The 25,255-nt window shown below is 38.8% G+C and overlaps 1 protein-coding gene across 1 annotated transcript in view; it reads right to left on the bottom strand.

Annotated features, from left to right (window-relative positions):
• Positions 1-25,255, bottom strand: part of CNTNAP5 (contactin associated protein family member 5) — a 295,991-nt gene that overhangs the window by 218,046 nt on the left and 52,690 nt on the right. Inside the window, exon 2 of the mRNA XM_037398285.1 lies at positions 4,754-4,864. Within this exon, the coding sequence (XP_037254182.1) occupies positions 4,754-4,864 (111 nt within the window). The remainder of the gene's footprint in view (positions 1-4,753; positions 4,865-25,255) is intronic.

Below are 25,255 nucleotides of genomic sequence, written 5' to 3'. Positions count from 1 at the left end.
TTTCATCACTCAATTCTTCTCCGACCACTTCATAGCTCTCTTGTAAATCCATACTTACATAAAGGTTGTATAAGACTTCCCATTAAAAATCCTAACAATGTTTCTTCTTCCCCAAGTACCATATAAAATATATTTCTGTCTGGCTTTTAAGATACAAGCTATATAACTGTATTCAAAGACAACAAGCTGCATATGCCTCCTACATGGAACTGTGACTAATGTAGATGGGAGCTAAAGGAAAACTTCCTTTGGACTGTAGTATCTATTTTCTGAAATAGACTCTGAACACAAGTTGCTGCTTTGTTTACAGTTTCATTCCAGGAACTGGCAGGACATAGAAGTTCTGGCAGGTCTGTGGCATAAAGTTGTTCCCTTCAACACTCCGAAGAGCTCATTCTGTAGGTTTTCAGTAAATATTAAAAGAAAGGTGGGCATTTTAGTCTTTCCTTTATTGCCTTTCTACAACATAAACAGCAACAAACAGATGAAGGAAAATCAGTTAAAACAAGAAATTTGTTTGATGAGTTTCCCATTTAAAAAAGGAAAAAAGAAAAAAAATCTTTGCTTTCTCTGTTCTAGTTTATACATAAAGATCTTAAGCCAAGCTTATTACCACAGGTACTTGCCAGCAGTTTGTTAAAACACCATTAACTAGCACCCACTGTATCTACTTTATGCTCTGTCCCTTCTGCTGCTAGAAGTGGCAGAAAGGTGATGAGTTTTCCACAAAAGTATTTGGCTTTACTATGCACTGCTGTTTTCCAGTTTGAGTATGACACAACAGGCTTGTATTTTTGAAGTAAGTCTAATAAACAATACATACTAAATGGAAATTTAGGAGTTCTATAGTGACCTTGAGCTCTCAAATTGCAAATTACACAGCATCTCTGAAGTGCATATCTCTTCACATGAGCACATTCGTCTGTTGGGAATGTCACTCTTTAGTTGTAAGCACTGCATGACACAGCAGTGACACCTGCTCGTAACATCACCTCTCCAGAAGCTGGTCTTGCAAGAAAGATGTTATTGGTAACAGACCATGTCTTTACAGAACAGCAGCTGCTTCATACACCTTTTCCCATGTGGGAAAAACCCACTGTATTTCCTTCTTCCAAACCTTCCACTATTACCACTTCCACAGATGGACAGTAATTCTACTGACTTGTAAGAACAGCAGTTAAAATCCCTGCAACAGAAAAGCAACATTGGCTGTGTGACTGAGGGCAGAACTAAAGCTTTTGCCATTTAGCCTCTCTCACTTTTCCTAGTAAAGCAAACACATAACTTCTGCTTAATTTATGGGTATCCCAAATTCTCAACAAATACTTCTGTGAGTGCCAGAAATCAATAGATGTTCTTTTTCCTCCATATTTGCTCTGTGGTACTGAGCAGGTGGCACAAGGGATACTGGCAGCTTCTTCCAGAGCAATCTGTGCACATTGCTTTCATGCACATCATTCCTTAGAATGTGTCAACACCCTACCCCATACTTTTCTAAGCAACAAAAAAACACATCCACAGTGTAACAACTCTTTTACAGCCATTTTCTCCTCTACCCACCAGTGGTGCTCACCCTGGGGAACAGTTGTGAGGGCAGACCCAAGACAAGGGACAAGAAGGTAGCATGTGAAGGCTTTAACAGGCAGCAAGGGCTACTGAAGAGACAATTTCCATGACATCAATTCCTTTGAACAGATAACAACCACAACCCTGACACTATTTTCCCGCAGTTGGGCACAAGGAAGTTGAAGAGGACCATACATCTTTTATTAAACAGCGTAGCATAAACATAAAACAGACAAAATGTGGCTCTGATTACACCCACACTTGTTTTTAGATAGCCTGGAAAGAACTAATGTATGAAGACACCACATTGCCACTTGCAAGAAAATAAGAGAAAGAGAGGATGCTCAATAGTCAACTCATTTGGCACTGTATAACATCATGTCTGAGGAACATACAATTTTCCCATTCTGCCCAGCAGATTCCCACTGGTATAGACAGGATTCTGTGCATCGTGCTACACCGTCATTCCCCAGTTCACAGATTTCACATTTTCTGTGGATCATTTCAAAGGAGAGGTTCAACATGGTATGGACAAAATGCCCTAGTAGAGAAACAGTACAACAGGAATCTGATATATTGCTCATATTCTCCATGGCAACAAATCATAGTGCTAGAAATATGAGGAGAACAAAGATCAGATGGTTTCTCAGTTGGAGACCCATATGACTCCGAGAAATATGATCAAATACTTTTTTTTATTATTATTATTTTCAGACCATTTGTACATTTTGCCATAGTTGTTCCAAAAAACTGCACTTAAGCCCAGTGTTATGCAGTCAGTGCTCCTTGATGTTCTACAGGGCTGCTCAGGATGCCTGTACTTATTCGTAGCTTATTAATACGAAGCAAAGGAAATGCTTGTTTCCACCCTACAGTGCCTTCCAAACAGCTCAACTGGCTTTATATTGTGCTACAAACTCTTGGACTTCCTGCAGCAACTAAGTGCTTCCCTGCTGCAAAATTTTACTTTAATGCCTAGATCAAACACTTCTTGGCCATAAACCCAATTCTTTTTGACGTTATATATGTTTTGTATTCCTCGACATAATTGCCTATAGTGAGTACTCAGGCTGAGAGTTAATAGAGAACTGAAAAAGCTTGCTTAGTTGATACAGTCACATTGTAGCAATTTTCTTATTCTTTTCCATTATTTATTTACTGTAAACAAAAAGCCGATTAATCCCTCTCATGGGTATTGTATTTCATACCTCAGAATCATATTTATCAGAACTATACTAACTGCTTTACTATTACCAGTACAGATTTATCAGCATTTTAATTGAGCACTCTAAGCAGTTCACACAAAGCTTTGCTCATGGTAAGTTCGCGTGGTTTGTTTTTTTAGTGGCACATTTCTGCTGCAGGCCTTGTTTTAAACAACAGCCTTTTAGTTATTATCTATTACTGAATCAACTTGATAAATTAGAACTTTCTATTGATGTAGCTCTGGATTGTATTTTCTAAATTCATTTTCATCTGTTGCACTCATGTTTACATTAGCAAATATATTTATCTGGCTTTCCACCTGGAGGCACTGTTACTTGAAGCACTGTCTTATCATTACAAACAAAGCTAAACCAACTCATCAAAACACTCCAACATTATTAGAAAGCCAAGGCACAGTCCTTGTCAGTGAATATTATTTCTTGTAAAGGTATCTACTGGCACTGCATTCAAGTGCCAGTCAAAACAAGTTCCTTCAACACCATCTACCACTGCTTGCTCCTCCAAGATGAAGTACCCATATGAATTCTGCTGGCACTACATCTGCACCTTTCTACAAAAGTCTGTGCAACAAAAGAATTAAGCAAAGTAGAATTTAGGTACTAGGTCTCTGTGTTGGGCTTAGTTCAACAGTTATCACAGAAACCTTCAAAACATGAAATAAAAGCTGGTGAAAAAACTTTCTAGCTCAGAGCTCAGTTTTTCTACTCTGTCTTCTTGTTCCTGTGATTTGTGCCTAAGGACAAAATGGATCTTAGCAACGCACTACTATATGTCTAAAGAACTAGAATACCTTATCCCCCAGTGCATGGGAAATCTACTTTAGCACAGCTAAATAAGACCTGTTTCATTTTCTGTCCTTAAATTGCAATCATTGTCAATTTATTTTAGATACTGTTAATATCACTTTAAAATACAATACAGCCAGAGCTTGACTTGCAATAATATTGTCTTTGAGTCTCTTCCTCTTTTCTGCATATAAAATTAGTCATTAAAGCAATTTGCAAGATCACATAAGCATGTCTATTCACCAACCCAGCTAGCAGATGGAGACAAAGGCAGGACAAACTCAAACATCATGCTCAATGTTTACAACTTTATGTTGAGCAGACACTGTATGACCTTTTATTTGCTAAGAAACTGGTTCAGGAACTTAAACATGATATAGTAACTTCTATCTAACACTTGAATGACCTAGCAAAATCTTATCATTTATGTCAGGCATCTAAGAGAGTGCCCTTTACTGTCTTTCTATAGATTTATCAGTCTTTGACGAAAACAGGCATTTCAGAGATTGTTTAAGCAGGAAAACTAATTTCTTTTTTAGTAAAATCTTTTTTCTAGTAGTATACTTTCTAGTGTTTCTTATAATGAAAGTCATATGTAATGTAATAATACAGGGCTATCCTCTTTTAAAGGTTCTTACTTGGGAATAAGATGGGAGCCAGCAACCCAAATTTACAACGCAGTGTCAAATGATGTCCTAGAAACTGCCAACTACTTAATAGTTTCACCCCATGTGTGCATTCATTATCTGGGCCTCAAACATTCTTCTCAGCAAACGTCTGCAAAATTTTTTCATTCATTTTCACTATTTCTGCAGAGTTGTGTAATCACTGAATTCCACTGGGACTTTAATATCCAGTTGTTAGTAGCTTTAAAAAACATCTACATTTTAGAATAGGGCCTCAATCCTAATGATATTCAAGCTCTAAAGATTATGGGAACTCTTCAAAAGCAAAAAGGCTATCTGAACATATTTCTACAAGAGGAGAACTTAAAATTTAATAGTTTTCTATAATAAAGGAAGGAATTGCTCCTAAATGGAGCGCTCTCAGAAGCATAAATTAACAGCTCTGTTCAACTTGGCTCTGAACGCACTGCATACAAACAGCATAAGAAGTTATTCTTTGTAAATGTGATTAAAAAGAACAGTTTAAAGCATTTCATACTGCAACCTTACCATCTCGCCTGTTGAGCTTTGCAAAGCTGGGACTGTGAGAACTGAAGAGCTCAGAGGAACTGGTAAGGGCTGTTGAAGGTAAGGGAGATACCAATGCATCATCACAATTATCTAAAAAAAAGCAAAAAAAACAGAACATACAGAGATCATCACATGAGCAACAAATACACCAATCTGTGCTATCTTGAGGTGATGTTTGTTTTTACTTAGTAGACAGAGATTGGAGGAAGAGCATACTTGTACTTGAATTCACATGTGTGCCTGGTATTGACCCTCCAGAATGACAGTCTGATGGGATGGCAACTGGATGGGAACTGTTGTTAAGACATCAAATACTTGAAAAGCTGGAAAATGTTTTCCTTTCAGCAAATGGAATTTGATGATCTATCCTCCAGTTAAAGAGGATAATGACTCCTGCAAATGCCACTGGAAGAACGTAGCAATGCCCTGGCAGACTTTAGAGAACAGCCCAGGTGGTACGTTTGGTAAAGTCTCTCCACAGAGTAGATATGTAATATAGGAGTAACAATTTCATACTTCTATAGGGAAGTGACACACAGGGATATGCCACCTGGGCTTCTGCAACATGCAAAAGCATGTCTTGTGCTTTACAAGAGTCCTATGCTGCCTTTTGATTACAAAACCTGAACACTTCCTTCATTTCTTCCCCAAGCTCACACACATATATGCAGTCAAATTACTTTTGTTCACTCAAATGAGTAGTCTGCTATGTCTTTCCCCTTTGACTTTCATATCTTCATCTGAGGACAGATGGACTAGACTAACAAGTTAAATTTTTGATCCCATAATGTTTGAGTAAGGATAGAATTAGGTAAAGTAAGTTTGCTCATTACAGTGCTGTCACATACACGCTCAAAAACATAATGCAGGGTTTCAGTAGGGCATAATAATAACAATACCACCACCACCCCCTCTCATTTTTAATGGAATCTCCCATGGAGCAAAAATGGATGCAGTTATTGGAAGAGTCCTGCAGGTTAGCAGGATCTCAGGCACACAGTATTCTCACATTCACAGAGTAAATATACAGTTTGCAAGGACGGTGGGGGGTAGGGAGGAAGTAGTTACTTCAGGGCTACAAAAGACAAGTAATAAAACAGAAAATTACTTTGTAGTGATGACAGCAAATTTAAATGTTCAAAACTGGGTGGTGCCTTTCCCATAGCAAGCCAGATTACATCAAAATATTTTTCGTCTCATTCCAAAATGACTCTCTAGAACAGCACAGATACTTCTGTAACCAAAATCCAGCTCTATGTGAAAAAAAAAAGTGTAATCAGTGTATGTCATATCAGTGCATTAATTGATGTATCTCAAAAAGCAACCTTCAGTACAAAATATTTTCCAACTCTTCAGTTACCATCAGCAAAAAGGCCTGACAAGATCTGCAAGTTAGAAAAATTAAGGACAAGTATGCTACTGATGTTTTAACCATGAGGATAAGCAGCCAACAAAGCAAGTTACCAAGGTTCTGAGCAGATTATTTATCACTTACTGCCTTTGAGTCTCAAAGAGAACTGCTGACTGCAATGCATAAGGGTCTGTGGGGCACTGTGCCACCTAGCACGGCATGAGGTCAGGCCACAATTGCTCTGTCTGGACTTTAAAAAAAAAAAATCTGTAAATTAAAACAAGGCTCTTAAATTTACTGTCACTTGTGACCTGAGCAGTGATTTAAATAAAGATCTCAAATGGTAAGTTCATCAGGGCACCAAACACAAACTTCTGCATTCTATAAAAAGCAGTGGAGGGGCTGGGAACCTCTCAAAGAGACGCTCAAGCTCTTAGTGGCAGCTCTGCATGACTATTTAGCACCACTTAAAACCCAAAGGTGGAAATAAATGAATGCAAAGATTTCAATGTAAATAGTGTCTAGATACTGGCTGTCTTCAGTTCCTTGTGGTTGCTCCTGGACCACAAGAGAACACAGCGCACCAGTCTGTGATGCACAAGTTGTCCATGACAAGAGTCACAGTGACAATCTCTGGGTTCTCACTGTAGCCCAAGGGTAAGATTGGATACCTACGGGACACCAAGTGTCTCAGCACAGCAGCAAGTGTAACCTATTTCAGAACAATGCATGAAAGGTTTTCCCTGGAATCTCTGTAGGCTCCAGCCTGGGAAGTGACAATTAGCAATAACTACCAGATGCTTTGCCTACATTTCCACATCCTTTGCTTTTGTTCCCAGACATACTCACATAGATCTCTGCTGCTACAGCACTACGACATCATTTTCACACCAAATTCTGGGGTCCTTACTTGGTTTGCTCTACAAAAAGCCCACTTACTGCCAGGAACCCTTCCCTGAATTCATATCTAACTACAAAAGCATGTAATTATAAGGATTTAGGACTGCATTAACAATTTGAAGATAGTTCTGAGAGCACAGTCCAACTTCCAATGGATAAGAGTGTTAATGACTGATTAGAGTGCAAGCAGGAATTTCCTCCAAGTGAAGCTGGTTTTTGAATGGATATTTTTATGAGATGCAAGGTCACTCTTCTGCTTTTCCCTCAGTCAAAACTAACTTTGCAAGATTGGAGGTTGCACCTAACAGCTCTACATTCACAGACCTACAGTGCAGGACGCGGCACAGCCTTTACACGCCAAATGAAATTTCAAAGTACAGTAAAGTGCTTGGGATGTATTAGTCAACTTGTATATGCACAACAATCCAGATCATATGTAGAACAGCTGTGATGCATCCCTTGTCAGAGACACTACACACAAACTGTACAGATGTGAGATTGATATCTGTTTGTAAAATTGAACTGAAATAGGCCACAGTATTCAAAAAGGTAGGATGTGCACATACAGCGACAAACATCCCATAGGCTCTGCTTCCATGAGAAGGCAGAATTAGACAAAATAATCATAATCCCTCCCAAACCAACCAAACAAACCAAACCAACCACTCAACACACACCTCTCCAGCTTACAAAACTCTCTAAGAAAGGATATTATCATATTTCTTTTTGTGCTGGGTGCTGACCAGAAAAGAGATGAAACATTTTGCGCTTATACAATGTCAGAGAAGACCTACAGTACAAGCAAAAGCAAAACCTGTGTGTATCCTGATTCCCACTATACAATCCCAGCACACACATTTCAAAAGGTTTCACATCCCTCACTCGGTGTGACAGAAACAGACGTTTATTGCAAGTGCTCCATGTTTCTAGTTCCTGGCCCTACTCCTTTTGCTTTGGCTGTTTGCCTGTCAGAACAAGAACTTTGTTTCTTTAAGTCAACTGCATTATATGTCTATTAAGAACATTGCATTTAACAAATAAAAATTCTATACTACAGAATCACTTAAAACAACAGGACACTCACAAAGAAAAGCATTCACTAGCCAGTCATTTTCTCCTGTTTCCTTGATGACCAGATAACTAGCACAAAAAAAGTGTGTCTAATTGTATCTATAAACCACCTACTTCATGCAAATCACGTAACAATACAGATGTTGACTTGCATTTGAGAAATGGATGCTGACCTTGACTAAGCTGACTTCTGAGAAACAGGCAATTATGGATAGCATTTACAGTGTCACACATTATTTACTCGAATCAACTGGATTTTTCTTCATCTTTTATTTTTAGAAAAAATTATAAATTAACAAAAAAGAAATGAGAAACTCACTATTATGAAATCATTTGGTTTATTGGTTTTGATTCTTTTCTTGTAGCTTTAATTGCCCTCCAAGTAAAAACGGAAATTTTCTCTCCCCCTTTCCCTGTGTATTTTAATTTTCTCCAAGACATTTTATTTAAAAACACAAATATAATTGTTCATGCAAAAACATCTAAGTGAGATTTATACACTAGAACTATTGGGTTCCTTCAAAACATGCCAGATACCAGCTTTAGCTAATAGTTAAAAAAAAAAAAGGGAACTTCACAAAAGGCCTTTCGCCCATGTATTTAATTAAGCTCTGTATTTTGTGAAGACCTTCAGTGCCTGTGACAAGTACGAAAAAAATAACTGAGAAAAACGTATCCAAGTCCTAGAGAGACGGGATTCCAAATTCTTCTGAAGCATGGAAGGCTTCTGAAACACAGCTAAAATATTGCCAAAATTGAGTTTGCATCGAACTTAAGAGATTCAGCCCAACTTTCCTAATTCTTCTAATACATGTTTTACATCAGTGTTGTTAGGCATCGCATGATCCAGTTTATAGCTTTCTTCAAGCTTGAGGCAACATTCAGTGGCAGCAACCAACATAAATTTAGATTTCCGATTAGTGGAATTCGAAGGTATTTAGAAAACCACAAACCCCCAAAACCCATTGTGATCACACTAGTGTTTCTTTCACCCTGTCCTTTGAAGAGGATCAGTCCCTGGAACACAGGCATGGTCCTTATCAGCCATGACTGAGATGCGTTAATAAACCTGTCCTGCTGCTATTTCCCTTCTCTAGTGGAAGGATCAGTGGGACAAAACACATTGATTTCCACTTCTGAAGGCCATCCATAAAGGTCACTAATGTTTTCTTAATGAAAGCTTTGAAAAGAGGATGCAATGAATGAAAAATCACCAATCCTTGAGCTCCACAGATCTCCCATATATCAGATTTGAACTGTTTTTAGTAGCACTGTACCCTCACAGAGAAAAATGTACAGAAAATATTTGACTGTGAAGCTCGCTCACCTCTATGTGGTGGTATATTGTTAGTTAAGATCACTGATCAGTATGATAAGTAGTATCATACTTAACACTAATGATCTCATATCACTGTATGTGGACAGTATTTGACAGGCCCCAGTAAGACTGTGGTCTATGCTGCAGCTACTCTATTAGCAACCATAAGCATCGTAAAATAGTTATAAATACCAGAAGACTGCAGCACCCAGATTAGGATCATGGAACTAGTATCGCTCAACAATGCAACTGAAGGAAGGTTAGGGAACAGTTCTTAGCACACAAACTATTAACAGAGCAAAAATAACCTCCTCTTTGCAAAATATACACATTGGAAAAGGTAAAAAAGAAGAGAAAATTATAACCCAGAAACTGGTATACGTTGGTCTCATAACAGAGTCCAAAAGATGAATTCAAAACAGGATAAGTGACATGCCTCCTGCATCATCCCACAGTAATAAAAGGCTTTTTAAGGGAAGATAACTGCCTCCTGCTCTTCAAGTACACAGGGCCTGGTACAATAGCAAAGAGCTCCCAGATCAGACCTTGCTCACAGGTCTCTGCTGAACGAGATACAAGTTGTACAACAAGGGCAGGAGGGCTTGCGAGCAGCTGTGCAGACCCCTGCCTGAACCACATCCCCGAGCTTCAGAGGTAGTTTAACAAAGGGCTTCACAGAATTACACAGACCCTTTGGCCACAGCTTGCTATTTAAGTGTAGATATATCTATTTTATAGTAAACATGAAGGAAATTTCAGGGTAAATTAGGGGCCTTGTAGCTTGCTGTTGGAGGCCTCACTTGGAACTTAAAGGTATTTTATTTAAATGGGGCTTTTGTTGCCAAGACATAATTTTATTCATTATTAAAATACCAGCCGAGTTACAGATGGTGCTGAAGTTAAATTGTGTGCATCATTTTGATTGCAATTGTAAATTGTCTTCGTACAGGGATTTGAAGTTGAGAAGATTCACTGGTATTTATAGGCTAGATAAAAGTCCTCTTCGCATTATCCACTTAATGGCGTACTTTGTTTTAAAGACGTAAACCATGCATTTTGTACCATGCCTCTAACAGTGCTCAGGAGTGACAACTGATGCCTTCCACTTCATCTGTTTTTCCCCTGCCTTCTGTAGCTACAATTCTCCTTTGCAAAGAGGAAAAAAAAATATTTAGACTTACTGTGGAAATTAACCTTCCACCTTTAAAGTTCAATAAGATGCTTGCGTATGGGAGAAGGAGGAGCTTCTGCGAGGGGAAAAAAACCCCAACACCCTCTCCACATCCCCCCCCCCCCCCCAAAACAACCAACCAACCAACCAACCACAAGAAATGTAGTAATGCAGAGTATGGCTACAGATTTGGAAGAGATAGAGAATATGTCCATATCAAGAGTTTCTACACACAGCATCTCACCGGGACTACCACGCACTACTAGGTTCCACTACCACGAATATCTTAGTAAGTGATTCTTAGAAAGATGAACCATTTATCTGTAAAAATACATGCTTTTTTCTTTTTTTTTTCCCTCCTTTTTTTCTTCTTCTTTTTCCTAGAGACTAGCTACATCACATGCACAGCTGTGAACTCCATCTGTCAGCTGAAAGGCATGGAGGCATGGCATATTTTTCAAGATATAAGACGCTAGAGAAAGTACTTAACCGCACAAGGTTCCTTTTTCTTTCCTTGGTATACTGCAAATAAACATCAATAGTTAAGCTAACCATGAACTCTTCTTAAATGACTGTAAACTACGTAAGTGTTCTTTCTTATGTCTGTAAACCTTGACATAAAAGTATTACTCAATCAGTGTATTTATAGAGCTTCCTTTTATGATACAGTCTGCACATGTAACCTTGTCTCACAAAAAGTGGTCAAGTCTGATTCTGAGTAACACAAGGGGCTCTCAGGAAACTCCAATTCAATAGTGGGCCCTTTTTTTTTTCCTGAAACAAGCATGTCTGCCATTAGCTCCTATTCACAATAATGCAGTAGCAGTCAAATTTGAGGAACAGAGTGATCACGTGACGCCTGGGCTCATGAAGCCATAACATGAATTTCAAATACTGCAGCTCCAGTAAACTAATATACACAAGCAATACTTGTTTCAAGAGCATCAAAGAATATCAGACAAAGCCAATTACCAACAAAAATTAGGTAAAGAAAAATGGTCTTATGCTTAAGGAATGAATGTTCCCAGATTCTGGCTTTGTCATAGTCCATGCCATTTAGGCGAGTCATAACGTTTGCATCTAGAAAGTGAAGGTATCCATCACTATATCTTATAATATACATTTTTCTTTAAATCACAGGTGATTTTTTTGGTGGTGGGTTGTTGGTGGTTGTTTTTTTTTTGTTACAAGAATGCGCTGGTGCCAATGAACAGCAAATCTGTCACAGAAATCCACTGAATAAGAGGATAGCCTGAGATTTCAATAATTACTGAAAACATTGTTATTTCCATATAGAAAAGAAGACCACATCAAAAGGATGTGGTGACTCAGCTTGTCAACATTTATATTCCAATGAACAAACCTGTGAAAGCGTACCATTGTCCAAAGCTGTGATTTACTCTCAGCAGGTGTAACAGCAGTTCTCAAGTGTTCTTAGAACTTTCTACTCAGAATATAAAGCTTCTTGTAAATATCTGCCCTTTTCTTCCACATTTGTGAGATCCTGTTAATTTGAGAGTGCTCTGATCTTTGGCCTGAGATCAGAAAGCTACAAAGCTGACCCAGGGGATGGAAAGCTTTTATATCTGAAGTTTGCCTTTTTGACATTAACACTCTTTAGTGGACAGACAGCATAAATCCCTTCAATACATGGTAAGGCAATATATCCAGAGATTGCCTTTCTGTACAGGAAAACACAGGCAAGTGATTTTGTCAGCACAGGGCAGTTTTTTCTATGTTATGAAAAATACAATCCAAGAACACAGAGGTCCTTCAAAATGGCCACACAGTATCACAAGCATCCTTTTTATCCTGGCCTATACAAGGCTCCTTACTTGTGCATTTCAAACAAAGCAGTTGTTATAGTTCAAAGATGAAGGCCACCTTTTAAAGTCTCAGAGGTTTTAGCAGCACTCACAAAACCAAACTTGATGCCCTTCAAAAGCTTCAGACCTGCAGCAAGCATGCTCTGTTCACTAGAGGTCATCACTGAAGGAGTTTGGGACTCCATCAATTAAACTGTGGATTACAAAAAACAGAACAGCATTTACCTTAAAATATTATAATATGTACAACACTGAATTTGCAGGACAAAAAATTGTTAATGTATCTGCACCCATCAGCAAGGCTGCAAGACTCACTGTTAGAAGAAAAATACAAGAATAATCAGAGGCAGCCGGACCAAGTTCAGTACAGGCATTCACAAACATAAAATTAAAATGCAGACGGGATGAGGCAGATTTTCTCCTGATGTTACTCAGTGTTAAGATTGTTCAGGAATTCATCAGTGAAACAATTTTTCCAAGTTGTCTAAATATGATATTTTAAATAGGAATGCAAATACTTGTTTCAATGAGAATAATGTTTATTAAAAAAAAAAAAACAACAACAAACAAACCCAACAAAAAATAAACAACAAAAAACCCCCACCAGGACAGAAATAAAGAAAAACTTTCTGAACAACAGCAGCATCAAATAGGTTACCATGCTGACTGGAACATGAAAACCAATTTGGGAAACGGGAGCGCTTCATTTGCGGGGGTAGGGAGAATGGACCATCTCAGGTAACTAACACCACTGGGGAAAAAGAAATCCGTTTTCCAGTCCAATGTGAAATAGAATAGCTTCAGCAATCTAAGTAAAGCCATGCCACTTTCTACCACCTAATATTCAGCCCAATGAGACAGAAGTATAGTTCTGATTACTTCTCCAAACTAGGTCTTTCCTACAGATAGACATCTGTGATATTCCTCACACCTTGAGTGACCTTAAAATTCACCACGCTCGCAGCAGCAGTGCTGCAAACTTCAGTGGAGCATCCCAACACCAGCTGCTTACCAACATCTCTCCTGTGACCACAGACACAAAATCAGACCCTTTAGTAAAGAATCCTATTACCTTACTCTGCCTCTGCAGAGGTGCACAGTGTTAGTAGGAGTACCTTAGAGAATAAAAACAAGAATCCAGTTCCCATGGTGGGTTTCCTTTTGAGGATTCAGCACTTGACCCTGATCCCCATGAGTTCAGGGATGAATGTAAGAAGGGAAGTTAAGGGAAAATTAGCCCTTCATAAGTTGTCATCTCCTTCTGCTTCCCCAGCACAGTACTACAGTTCATATACTCTCAGTTTCTTTGCAGTGCTACAGTTTCATCCGTCCTTTGAGCAAGACCCTTTAGTATCTGCATGTGTGATGTCCCATTCCCATTCTCTCTCTTTTTGATCCAACCACCGCTTCAGAAGGACAATGAAGTTGGGCAATCTCCGTTATGTGGGAAACTTGATCAGACCTTGGCATCCTCATGCTCAAACACAATTTTTTGGCTCTGGTTTTCCTACAGGCCTCTCCAGAGAAGGGCTCATTTATACAGGCAGTATTGCAAAGACTTTCAGATGGTGCCATACCTTTGTCTGGTAAGGTTGTTTTGTGCACATCTAAATTCACAGCTGCTAACTCTAAGCAAACAACAGAAGCAGCTAGAAAGGCGTGGAATGCTGATGAATTTCAGAGGCATACCCAGGTAACAATGCACAGCAATTTAAAAGCCATCAATAACCACGAGGTTGTCCTTTGAATTTTCAGATCAATCATGGTCAAGTGAATTCAATTTCTATTTTTCCTTTGAATCTTTGTGAACTCATGGATAAAACTGATTAAAGGGAAAAAATACACAGTATGGGGCTCACTAAATGTCTTCTGTTTGGAAAAGAACTTGTTCAAATCATGTAACATGCAGGATAGCATACTGAAAGGCAATTACAACTCTGAGAATTTCAGTGCATCCCATAAGGCTGAGAGAATGTTCAATTTGCAGGCTGTAAGCAAGGATTAACAGAGATGAAGGTAGTAGTAAGTGCCCATGTACCATTGCATTTAAATGTAATGTCATTTCAAGGAATGATAAGTAATCATTTCATGTCTCAATAACCTCCAAGAAAAATGCCTTATTTAGCCCCAAAACACCAATTTTTAAGACTCTTCTATGCAAGTTAATGGTTTAGATAAGGGACCGGACTGAAGGAAGTTAAAAATTCCCATTCTTAAGCAAGGTGAATGCAGCTTTGGTATCAGTTTAAAGATGTAAATTTTCTGCCAGGCATTTCTTAGGGTAGTGTGTTCTCTCTTCATCAGTCACAGTGGCATTTTTAGTGCCACGGGAGAAAAGAAGCCTATAGATCTCTTAGACTGAACACACTGTCAAATAAGCAAGAAAGTTTTACAAAAATTTTGATTTTTCTAACTAACCATGATTATTTTGGGAATCAGTATTGAGACCCTTATGCTATAGTCTTTGCTACAATCTTATACTATGTTAGGCTCCAATCCCATGCTCTGAACAAGACCGATGGCACTAAATGATCACTGTTCTCAGCCTCCACATCGTTATGGTTCTAGCCCATGTCTTCAGACTCCCTTCAGCATCTGTGTCACTGAATTTTCTTGTAAGTGGAAGGTATTTCCTGACCCTCTGAGAAACATCCACCACCCACTGACATTATGCAATTATACTAGAAGATGGTAGCAAATGCCAAGGACAGAGGACTCCCCAGCAAGATGCCAGAAGACAGAGGCACACCAAGAGGGTGATGGCAGCAGCATCTTTTCCAGTGATGCCCTATACATCAAACATGGATACTTGGCACTGGTGAGGATGCACCTTGATACTGTGTTTGGTTTTGGGCCCCTCACTTCAACAAGGACACAGAGGTGCTGTAGCATGCCCAGAGAAGGGCAAGGAACCTGGTGAAGGGTCTGGAGCACGAGTCTTATGAGGAGCAGCTGAGGGAACTGGGGTTGTTTAGTCTGGAGGAACGGAGGCTCAGGGGGGACCTTATCGCTGTCTACCACTACCTGCAAGGAGGCTGTAGGCAGGTGGGGGTCAGTCTCTTCTCCCAGATAACAAGTGACAGGACAAGAGGAAATGGCCTCAAGTTGCACCAGGGGAGGTTTAGGTTGGATATTAGGAAAAATGTCTTCCCTGAAAGGGTGGTCAAGCATTGGAACAGGCTGCCCAGGGAGGTGGTGGAATCACCATCCCTGGAGGCACTTAAAAAACATGTAGAAGCGGTGCTTAGTGACATGGTTTAGAGATGGGCTTGGCAGTCCTGGGTTAACAGTTGGACTTGATCATCTCAAAGGTCTTCTCCAACATAAAAAATTCTATGATTCTATGAAATTGAATCTACTACTAGCTACCTACTCAGGACCAACAGGGACTACCAAAATTTGAACTTTATTTGCATGAAGAAATAGTATTCTTCTCAGCCAATACTAAAGATTCTTTCGAAAGCATATATGCCCCAAGGGATCCATTAAAAATGGATACTATTTATATATTATTTATATTATCTATTATTAATAGATTCAGCATATATTTTCCCTTCACATACATTAACGATGTTTTTCAATTCAGTATCCAGGAAAATCTGTACGAACCCTGGAATGCCTTTGACAATCCCAGAGAATGAGAGTTTTTTTTTCCTTAGAGGAAATCTCAGAAGCCAGCTAGGCTGGTGGTGTCAAAGCCACACTTGTCACACCTGTTTAGTAGCTCACTTCCCAGTCCTGATCAAAGTCAACTTTAAGATTTACATGTAAAGATAAAGACTTGATACAAACATATCTGCTAATTCTCATGATATTTCAAACCCGTCCAGTATTTTCTACAAAGTTTTTCAAAGATACGGATCACCACCAGTAGCTCTCCTGGATTTAACACAGAATACAAGAGGACTGGAGGCTGGGGGAGAAAACTACCATAACTTATGCAAGTACAAGTTAATAAAAAAGAAGGGAAAAGGACATAACCAAAACATAGCAAGACTATTCATGCTAGGGTTTTACAAGATTTGTTCTACAACAAGCTCACAAATATTAGTAACAGAATAGAGAGGCAAAATACACTAAGGTTTGCAGTGCAGTATTTCTTTCACGTGGGATTAAATAAAACCAGGCATTCTTAATTTTAAAAAAACCACAGTGAAAATTCAAGCAACTAAAAAATAAAAAAAGCGAAATTCAACAAGACAGCATTTTTGATTTAAAGTATTATTAACGTATCAGTTTTAAAGCCAGCAGAACTCTAGCAGTCAGCTACCTTTAACTTTGCCGAAAGAGGCCATTTTTTCACCCAACAAGAAAAAAGGTTCACCTTCTATCAGTAGTCCTTATGTGATGAACTTTGCAGATAGAAAATTAAAAAGCCTTAATTAAAAAAAAACAAACAAACCTCCAAACACAAAAAAACTACGTTCCACTGCCCCCTGTCAAAAACAGTATACAAAACTGAGCCATCTTTGTAAAGTTACTCTAAGGAGCCTTTGGAGATACAACTGTCAGATGTGAAACAATTTCAGTAATAATTTGATAATTTTTTTTTTTTCAGATATGACAAACAGACAACTCCCCCAGGCTCTCTAATTGCTTGTCAGTTTGTTTAGACAGATCCTACTCCTGTGATATTGAATGACTAGCTCAAACGCTTTCACATATAATTATGGCTCAATCCACTCATGTTTCTTCAAAAACAAAGTGTATATATTACGATAATAATCTTTTAAATGCAAAGGAAGGCTCACCTGTGTATTTTCTTACTCTTTTTAAACCAAACTCAGATCCTGCTTAGATTTCTGCTGGTTCACATCCCATTTTAATTCACAAACTCCCACAGGTTTTATCTCTTCAACAAAGCAATTAATAAAGTGTAGCTTAAGCCATTAAAGGTTTGGTTTATGCCCTTCTAAATCCCTTGAGATAAATAGGATTTGATGTTTATTTTGAGCCTTTTGAAATCTGAATCATTTCTGCAAAGTCCTGCAGCCCTGAAACTAAAATCTAATTACCTGCAAGTGTTCACAGATATAAGTATATATTCAAACTCGCTCCTCTATGTGGCAAGCTTTTTAAGGATCAAAGAGTTACATCTAGCCTTGAGGATCCTTGTTTGAAAATCCACGTTAACATTTAATGGTGTCACACACCAAAGCCCTGCACGCACATTGCTTTGAAAACTTACCCCTCCATGGTGGAAGCAGTTGTCCTTGCTACTAGTGCTAATCAAAAGGACCAGGATACATCTTCAGAAGATCCATGGCCAAGGCCTCCCACCCAAGAAATGCAAAGTGCTTGTCTCACAAGCACTTGCTATTTGCAGCATCCTAACTCAGTACCGTCAGCCCAACGAAAAGGGTGTAAGAGATCTGTTCCCTTTAATTTTTGCCCTGGAGGAGTCAACAACCGGCTCTTACTCCTTTCCTTACCATGGAACAGGATCACTCATGAAACTCCAAATGGAAGAATGGTTGAGGTTGGGAGGGTTCCCGCAAGGTCATCTTGTCCAGTCCACTTGCTCAAGCATGGTTCCCTACAGCAGATTGCCCAGGACCATGTCCAGACTCATGTTGGTGCCAGTAAGGCTTTTCCCTAACCTCTAGGGGCAGAGAAGCAAGGTCCACTTTGTAGGTACTTTAAATCTATCTTACATTGGAATACGCCATTCAGCAATAAAGAAGCTCTTAGGGTGTCCTGATGGACTGTAGCCTGGAGAAAATATGAAAACCCACCTTCTGTGTCCTGCTAAGCTGAATGGGAGTGGGAGAGCTTCAGATAAATTAATTTGTCAGAATATTAAAAAAAAATAATCTTATAATAACATCTTAAAATTTTAGTCCAATGTTCTGCATTATCACATAAACAAAAGAGATGATGATATGGAATCCGCCACAGGTTTTTGATGAAGGGTTAACGAATGCAAATAATTTTTCTCTTTTCATCTCTATTCTTCCTATTTGTTTTCCTGTTTTCTTAAAAAAAAAAAAAAACAAAACAAAAACAAAACAAAACAAAACAAAACAAACCCAGTTCCAAATCAGTAAATGTAATTGCTTATATTTAGGTGTTTATTTGGGTAGGTTTGTTCATCTGAGATGCATCTAAAATATGGAAAAAATCAGGAATATGCTTGAATAATAACATGGGGTGGGGGTGTCATTTGCTTTTTAACCCTGGGGACTTTTCAAAATTGTGAAAAAAAGAAAAGAAACATGTCAGAAAGTTAATTCTAAGACACATTTCTCCATTACACTCATTTTTAACTGTGAATCGTGTTACCCAAGAGATGCTGAGGTTGCAGCACATATTACTAGAGATGACACAAGAGTTCACATTGGCTTTTGCTACTTTTCAAATTGCTCCTTTCACCTAGATTAGTAATAAAAAGAATAATGAAATAAAGTGGTCAAGTCCCTCCCAGCAAACCCATGAAGCTCCAGAATGACCTGAGCAGTCCCTGCCACATTCATCCCTGGAAGGTTAAGTGGATTTTGATGAAGCCATCAGCTTCAGCCACAAAGAGCTTGAGCCAATGCCAAATGAGGTCAAAGGGATTTTTTTCCCCTCCATTAGCTTCAATGGGTTCTGAATAAAACCCAGTGGGCTCAAGCATGCCTACTAATAGCAAAGGGAATTAGAATCCCAGTAAATCATTCCAACTATGGACACTTGAAACCAGAATGACAAAAGGAAATTACATGATCCCTTGCATATCACTGTGTGAATCATTGAATTCATGCCAAAACCGTGATAATGTTGTCCCAGAACTTAAGAATACCACCTCAGGCAATGCAAACCATCACCTAGTACACCAGATTAATTCTTGTCCCCTTGAATTCCAGAGAAAGAATTCCTCATAAATCCAAGTGACTTTTTATGTACTCAAATCAAACCCCTAAATAGCCTCTCTCACTCTCAAAGGTAATCTACTTTTCACAAAAAAAATTTGCAAGTTCATGTCTATTGTTATAAAGCAGAGACTGATTCAAAGGCCATGATACTATATCTTTTATGAATAAAAAGTATTGAGTGCAAAAGGTTTATATGGCCATATATCACCTTATTTTTTAAATAAAGCTAGGCCAGTTTGCTAACCAAATTCACAGCACAGTGACAGTCAAGCTGTTGGCATACAGAACTTCACATTGAACCATTCTTTATACACTGGTTGCCAATATGATGCTACTTAATTATTAACTGGAGGATGCTCACCGCCTTTTGTCATTGCCTTGGATAATGTTTAAATATAATCATAGTCACGTTATTTCATTTTTGTTTCCTGACTACGCAAGTGTTTTCAGAACAAGTCCGTGTCCCTGTGACGTTCACAGACACTCTGCAGACAGTTGCCCTAGCAGGGCTATGCACAGTAATGTCTGTGGGTAGCACATATGAAATCATGCCAAGCCTAGTTAAACGAACTGAAGCAAGTCCAAGCTTGTTTGTTATTCAAGTAACATGCAGCAGCCCTAACTGCAGTAGGGATCATGCAGTGTAGGAAATGCATACAGTAGGAGACCACTTTGGAATGGTGCTTTCTAGAACGCAAAGCATGCCCTCACTTTCTCTGACAGGACATGTTACAAACATGGAAATGAGACAGGAGATAAGGTCACACAGAAATTTTTGGGGGATAAGTGGAAACTGAACTGCCCTCTGGACTCCCCCAAAATTGAACAGCTCTGTCTCCATTACTCCTTTTTGTTGTCCTGGTAGAACCACAAGAACAAGCCACTTGAAACTTGTCAAATGCATGAAAAGTGCTAGAATTGCATCTGGGAAGAGGGCGGGGAAACTAAAGGAAAAAATTAAGAGTACAGGCATTACGAGAGCTGAACAGGACAAATACAATGAGAAGAGGACAAGTCAGAACAGTTATAATCTTCCACTTTGAAAAGAGTTCAGGTTTGTTAGTATAGTATTTGAATGAAACAAAATGAAGTGCTAAGAGGATGGTAAAGTAGAAGCTAATTTAGGTAACATGTCTGAAGCTTAGGTTGATTAGGTCATTCACAGCCTGAAGCTTTCTGGCCATAATAAAGCCTATTCCAGACCATCCCTGCTGTGCCTCACTTCTGTTTATTTGACTAGATCTGTTCAAGGTCCAGATTTGGCAGAGCCTCTGTTCCCCCCAATGTGCATTTCATTGCCAACCATCTGCTGAAGACTCAGAGCCTCCTCACTGAAATTTGAAAGATTTAATGACAATTAGCTTGAAAATACTCTTTTTAATTTTATTAACAGATTGTAGAATCAAGAAAATTCACAGGGGAGAAACATATTAAATAGCACTGCTTTTCCCTGTCACTAGACCTGCCTACCAAGCAGTACGGACAAAGCACATATGGGTAGCTGCAAAGCGCTCTGAATTCAGGGGCTACAACATTAATCCTGTAAGAATAATCATGACGCCCAACTTGTGGTATCATGTAGCTTCACTGATCTGAATAAGACCTTGTGGAGTTGCATTAAGCCATATGCAAGCCATTCAACAGAATCTTGTTATTTGGTGTCAAATCCCCTACGCACTGGCCCAACCTCCAGCTTCCTGCCCCCTCCCCAGATCTGAAACTCAACAAACATCAGAGGAAAGCATGTTCTCACATCATTGGTCTGGGAAGTTCAAGCTGAATAAGACTTCCTCTGGAAAATTTCATCGCTGCACAATAAATGTACGATATGGACAACTTCCATACTTAGAATGACTTCTACTTTTTAAAAATCAAAGCCACTCATTAAGTTTCCTTGTTTCAAGATATGCATAAATTCATGAAAATTCCATGTAAGTCAAAGGCGCTTCACTTTCATTTCTTGGAAACCGCTTGCTTTTTTTTTTTTTTTTTTTAAATAGAAATTGTCACTGCACATGCTCCTTCTCAGCTTCATAGTAATTCATGTCATTGGCAACCTTTAGAAACTTGACTCATACTGTTCATGTAGTAAAACAAGACAGACATGTAATTATGCCCTGAAAGTAAAATTTTTTGTAAGCTATAACAGCATCCCAGATATCAATTGGATTGGTTCCACTTGTCAAAATATAGGTGGTCACATGTGTCTCAAGAATATCTGTCTACTTGAGAGTTCATGTTCAACTACTTACATTTCTTTCAAAGGAGAAATTACCTCTTTTGGTACATTATGAAGCCAAAGTATTATATTTTTTCCAATTGGAAGAGGCATCAGCTCTTTTCCTTTTCAAGCTTGTAGCCAACTCTGCCTTACAGACCCAATGGAGAGGTATAGCACCAGTCTACGGCCAGATTTATTTACAGCTCAGATTCCCCTGTGTACTCCATTTGCCCAAGCCACTGGTTCTGCACAGGACCATCCAGATCAGTGCAACTCAAGCCTGCCCTCGAAAATAGTTTCTACATAAAAAAAATCATACAGGCCAGGACTCCTGAGCTAGGGTTGGAGGAGAGGCAATGCTTCAGAAAATTTGGTATACAAAAAACAATCTAGAGTACTTCAGGAGGTCTGTTTACTTCTCAGCCCTGTTTATTATATCATCTGGAAACCTTTCATTTCAATGGGCCAAGGACAGAAGTAAAAAGGTGAGTTACCTGTGTTCAAACAAAGTACATTTTTCAGAAACAAGGCACAAAGTCTTGCATGCACTTCCACTTCTCATGAGGAAGCATTTTTGCCGTGTCCCTTACTGAAAGCACAACTTGATTATTTTTAGAAGTGGAAAGGGAGGAGGTTGGGATTTGGAGCTAGTGGAAAAGTAATAGCTAATAAACCAAGCAACTGCAGCGTGAAAATATGACAGGTGCAAAATTAGCTTCTGTATTTCCATGCCAACCAGAGTGTGCTTACTCATTCATAATTAAGCTTTTCACACCTTACACAGTCCAAACAGATTTCTGGCAATGTTTACTATCATAACACTTCTCTTAGTAGTAAAGATCTCAGTAAGGAAAAGTGCCTTTTGGTCACACAAGTAGGGATGAGGTCTTTATCTCCTGCTCTCATATTTTATGTTACTGTTAAAACAAAAACTGTTTACTAGGGGTTAAACTTCTTCCTTTAACTGAATAGTTTTCCATAGCTCAACAAATACCCCATAAAAATATAGGTAATTTGGACAAGTGGAAAACTTTCATGATTTTAGAGCTGTTTTTATTTTGAAAACTAGTTCATTTCCAATCTTGCAAATCAGTCATTTCCCAATTCATTCTGTCATTTTTTTTTTTTACATGCCACCTCAGTAACATCTAGTTTAAAAAAAAACTCAAACATTGTTATACTTTCCTATCAACTTGGCTTGTGAAATGAGCTGTACTTATCTCTCTATAATTCAACAGATTGGGTATCGAGAAAACTGTGATCAAGAACTAAGATAGAAAAGTAATGCAATAAACTAGAAATATCCAACACTTGTTCTAACAAACTTTAGGTGTTTTATCTCCATTCCCCTCTTGGGGGAAAGACTGGAAGATGTGTGTATTTATATCCCATGGATTTAGAAGGAATTTCCACTTGAGGACTATATTTTAAACAGAGATTTCCATAGAAAAATGTTTTTTTAAATTTCTCATTTTAAAAGCTTACACTGGAAATCTGAATTATTTCACGCAGCTCTATAGTAGACCTGCTATTTACGTGTTTGATGTGAGTAAAGGTTACATTTCTCATTTTGCCGTCTCACTCAAAGTATGGACTGGAACTTAATTTTAGCTCAGACCTGGAACAACCTGGCACTCCATAAAACAAAGTTTAATTTTTAAACATAACACATTTTTCTTTTTCTGAAACTTAACCAAGCAATATTATTTGCATTGTTCTTACAAGTTCTCCAGGACTGGGCCATATTTAACACCTACTAATTTTTTATTACTTCTTGTTGTTTATATTTGAAGATGCTTGTTACTGTTCTTTATGGCTATTAACATTTAGAGTCAACAGCCTTCATCCCTTTTTTGTATTAAACTACAGGTCCCACCAACCTCTGGGACCCAAAGTTCATTTACGACATGTTTTCCTGAAGCTCTTGATGGTCCAGCCACACCTCAGCATGGTCTCAGGTGAGCAATGACAGCCTGCAGAGCAGGTCCTACCCAAGAGCTCCTTCCTCCTTTCTTCCCAAAAGGATCAGGGAACAGCTGGCTGCACAATGAAAGCTTCTCAGACAAGCTGGAACCTCCGCTAGTCTAAAGCAAGCCCTGCTACTACTGCTTCTGGTTCATCCCTTCCTCCCTTCTGGAAAGCAGCAATGGAAGCACCTCGCATGGTGCTGTACAGCAAGGTACCTTGGCTGCCACTGGGAATCAGCTATCAGTGACTGTAATATCAGTCACGTTACATCCATGTTATGGAGAAGCCCGTAACATAACCATTTTTAGGACCTCGATATGTGTCTCTATAATGTGATATTGCAGTGCAGCGAGACACATCTTGCACTGTGACAACGTGCTCCAAGCCACTGCTATTTTGCTTTATCTTCTAGTCCTCTAATGTTTCGCTCCTAGGTTTTTGCTAGACTTGCTAGAAAAGAGACCATCACATAATATCCCAAGTAACTTTGCCTTTAGGCTGTTTCTTCAAGATTTTGCAGATGATTTCATCAAAATGCAAAGGAAAAGAATCACAGGTCTCTGATTTGCTGCACTAGATGCACCAAATGCTCTCACTGACTTTTTCCACCAAGGCATTTCACTGCAGGCTTAATTTCATTAGCAATTCAAAACACATGAATACAAATCCCAGAGGATTCATTTATACTTGGGAGTAGTCCCAGCAGGCTATTGTGTGTGGGTGGTATGGAAAGAAACTCCCAGTAATACATCTCATGCAGTCTCACTCTGTATCTAGACCTATACATTTCTGAGACTTGAAGGGACTGTTACCTTAACTTGTTTAACCTTGAGCATAACTCTGGCTCTACAACTTTGCATACTCATTCTTGGACCAAACACAACAGACTGTTGTCAGATAAAGTTCTGGAAAACTTATTTGAGGGGGGGTGGAGGGGGATGTTTGGTTGGTTGATTTGGGTTTTTTTCTTAAATGGATATAGGTGGTTTTTTAAAGGAGCAAATCACAAAGAAGACAAAAGACAGAATTTATAGTATTTTTTTAAAATGCATGAGGATTTTTTTGTGTGTGCAATCTTGTGCTTCCTTCCTGCACTGTGAATTACTGTAATCTAACCATTATTTTCATCTCCGAACATTTGCAGGGTCAGCACTGACTATATCCAGCTCCCCAAAGGCAATTCTGAAAATGTTCCTTCCTGCATTTTTCCTGCATAAGAACCTTAACAAAGGTGTTATATAAAGATCTCTCCAAGCCACTGAATGGCATTGCTCTGTAAACGAGAAAAGTAAAGCTGTGCTGATAAGGTGACAAGGGGAAAAAAAATCAAAACAATCAAAACAACAACAAAAAGCCACAAAATCAAACACCACCACAGGCTTCTGATTTGGCCCCTTAGATTTTTCATGGGAAGGGCAAATGCTCATCCCTGCAAACCCCCTTAAACCTCTTTGTTACAATCCACATCAGCTGAGATCTCCAAACACTGACACTCCTATGTCACATTGCAGACTCCGGACTACTACTCAAACTACCATGAAAAAGGGGACACAAAGAGATGGATTAAGTTAAAGATTTTTAATATTAAAATGAATCTCATTTTATTTGGTTGCTATTTTAGGAAAGGGGGTAAAGAAAACCAAACCCCAACAAACAACCTTGGTGCTGATGCCACACAAAGCTGAAACCATCAGTAAGTCACATCAGAGAGACCACTCTTGATTGTAAAAAACACAGGGAAAGTACTTTTTAGACTACTATCACTTCATTAACCCACAGAGCATTGTTTCGTTCCCAGTCT

This window comes from Falco rusticolus, chromosome 8, assembly GCF_015220075.1.
Source record: "Falco rusticolus isolate bFalRus1 chromosome 8, bFalRus1.pri, whole genome shotgun sequence".
Lineage (NCBI taxonomy): Eukaryota > Metazoa > Chordata > Aves > Falconiformes > Falconidae > Falco > Falco rusticolus.
The sequence above is the reverse complement of the archived record's forward strand: the minus strand, read 5'-3'. Positions and strand labels throughout refer to the sequence as shown.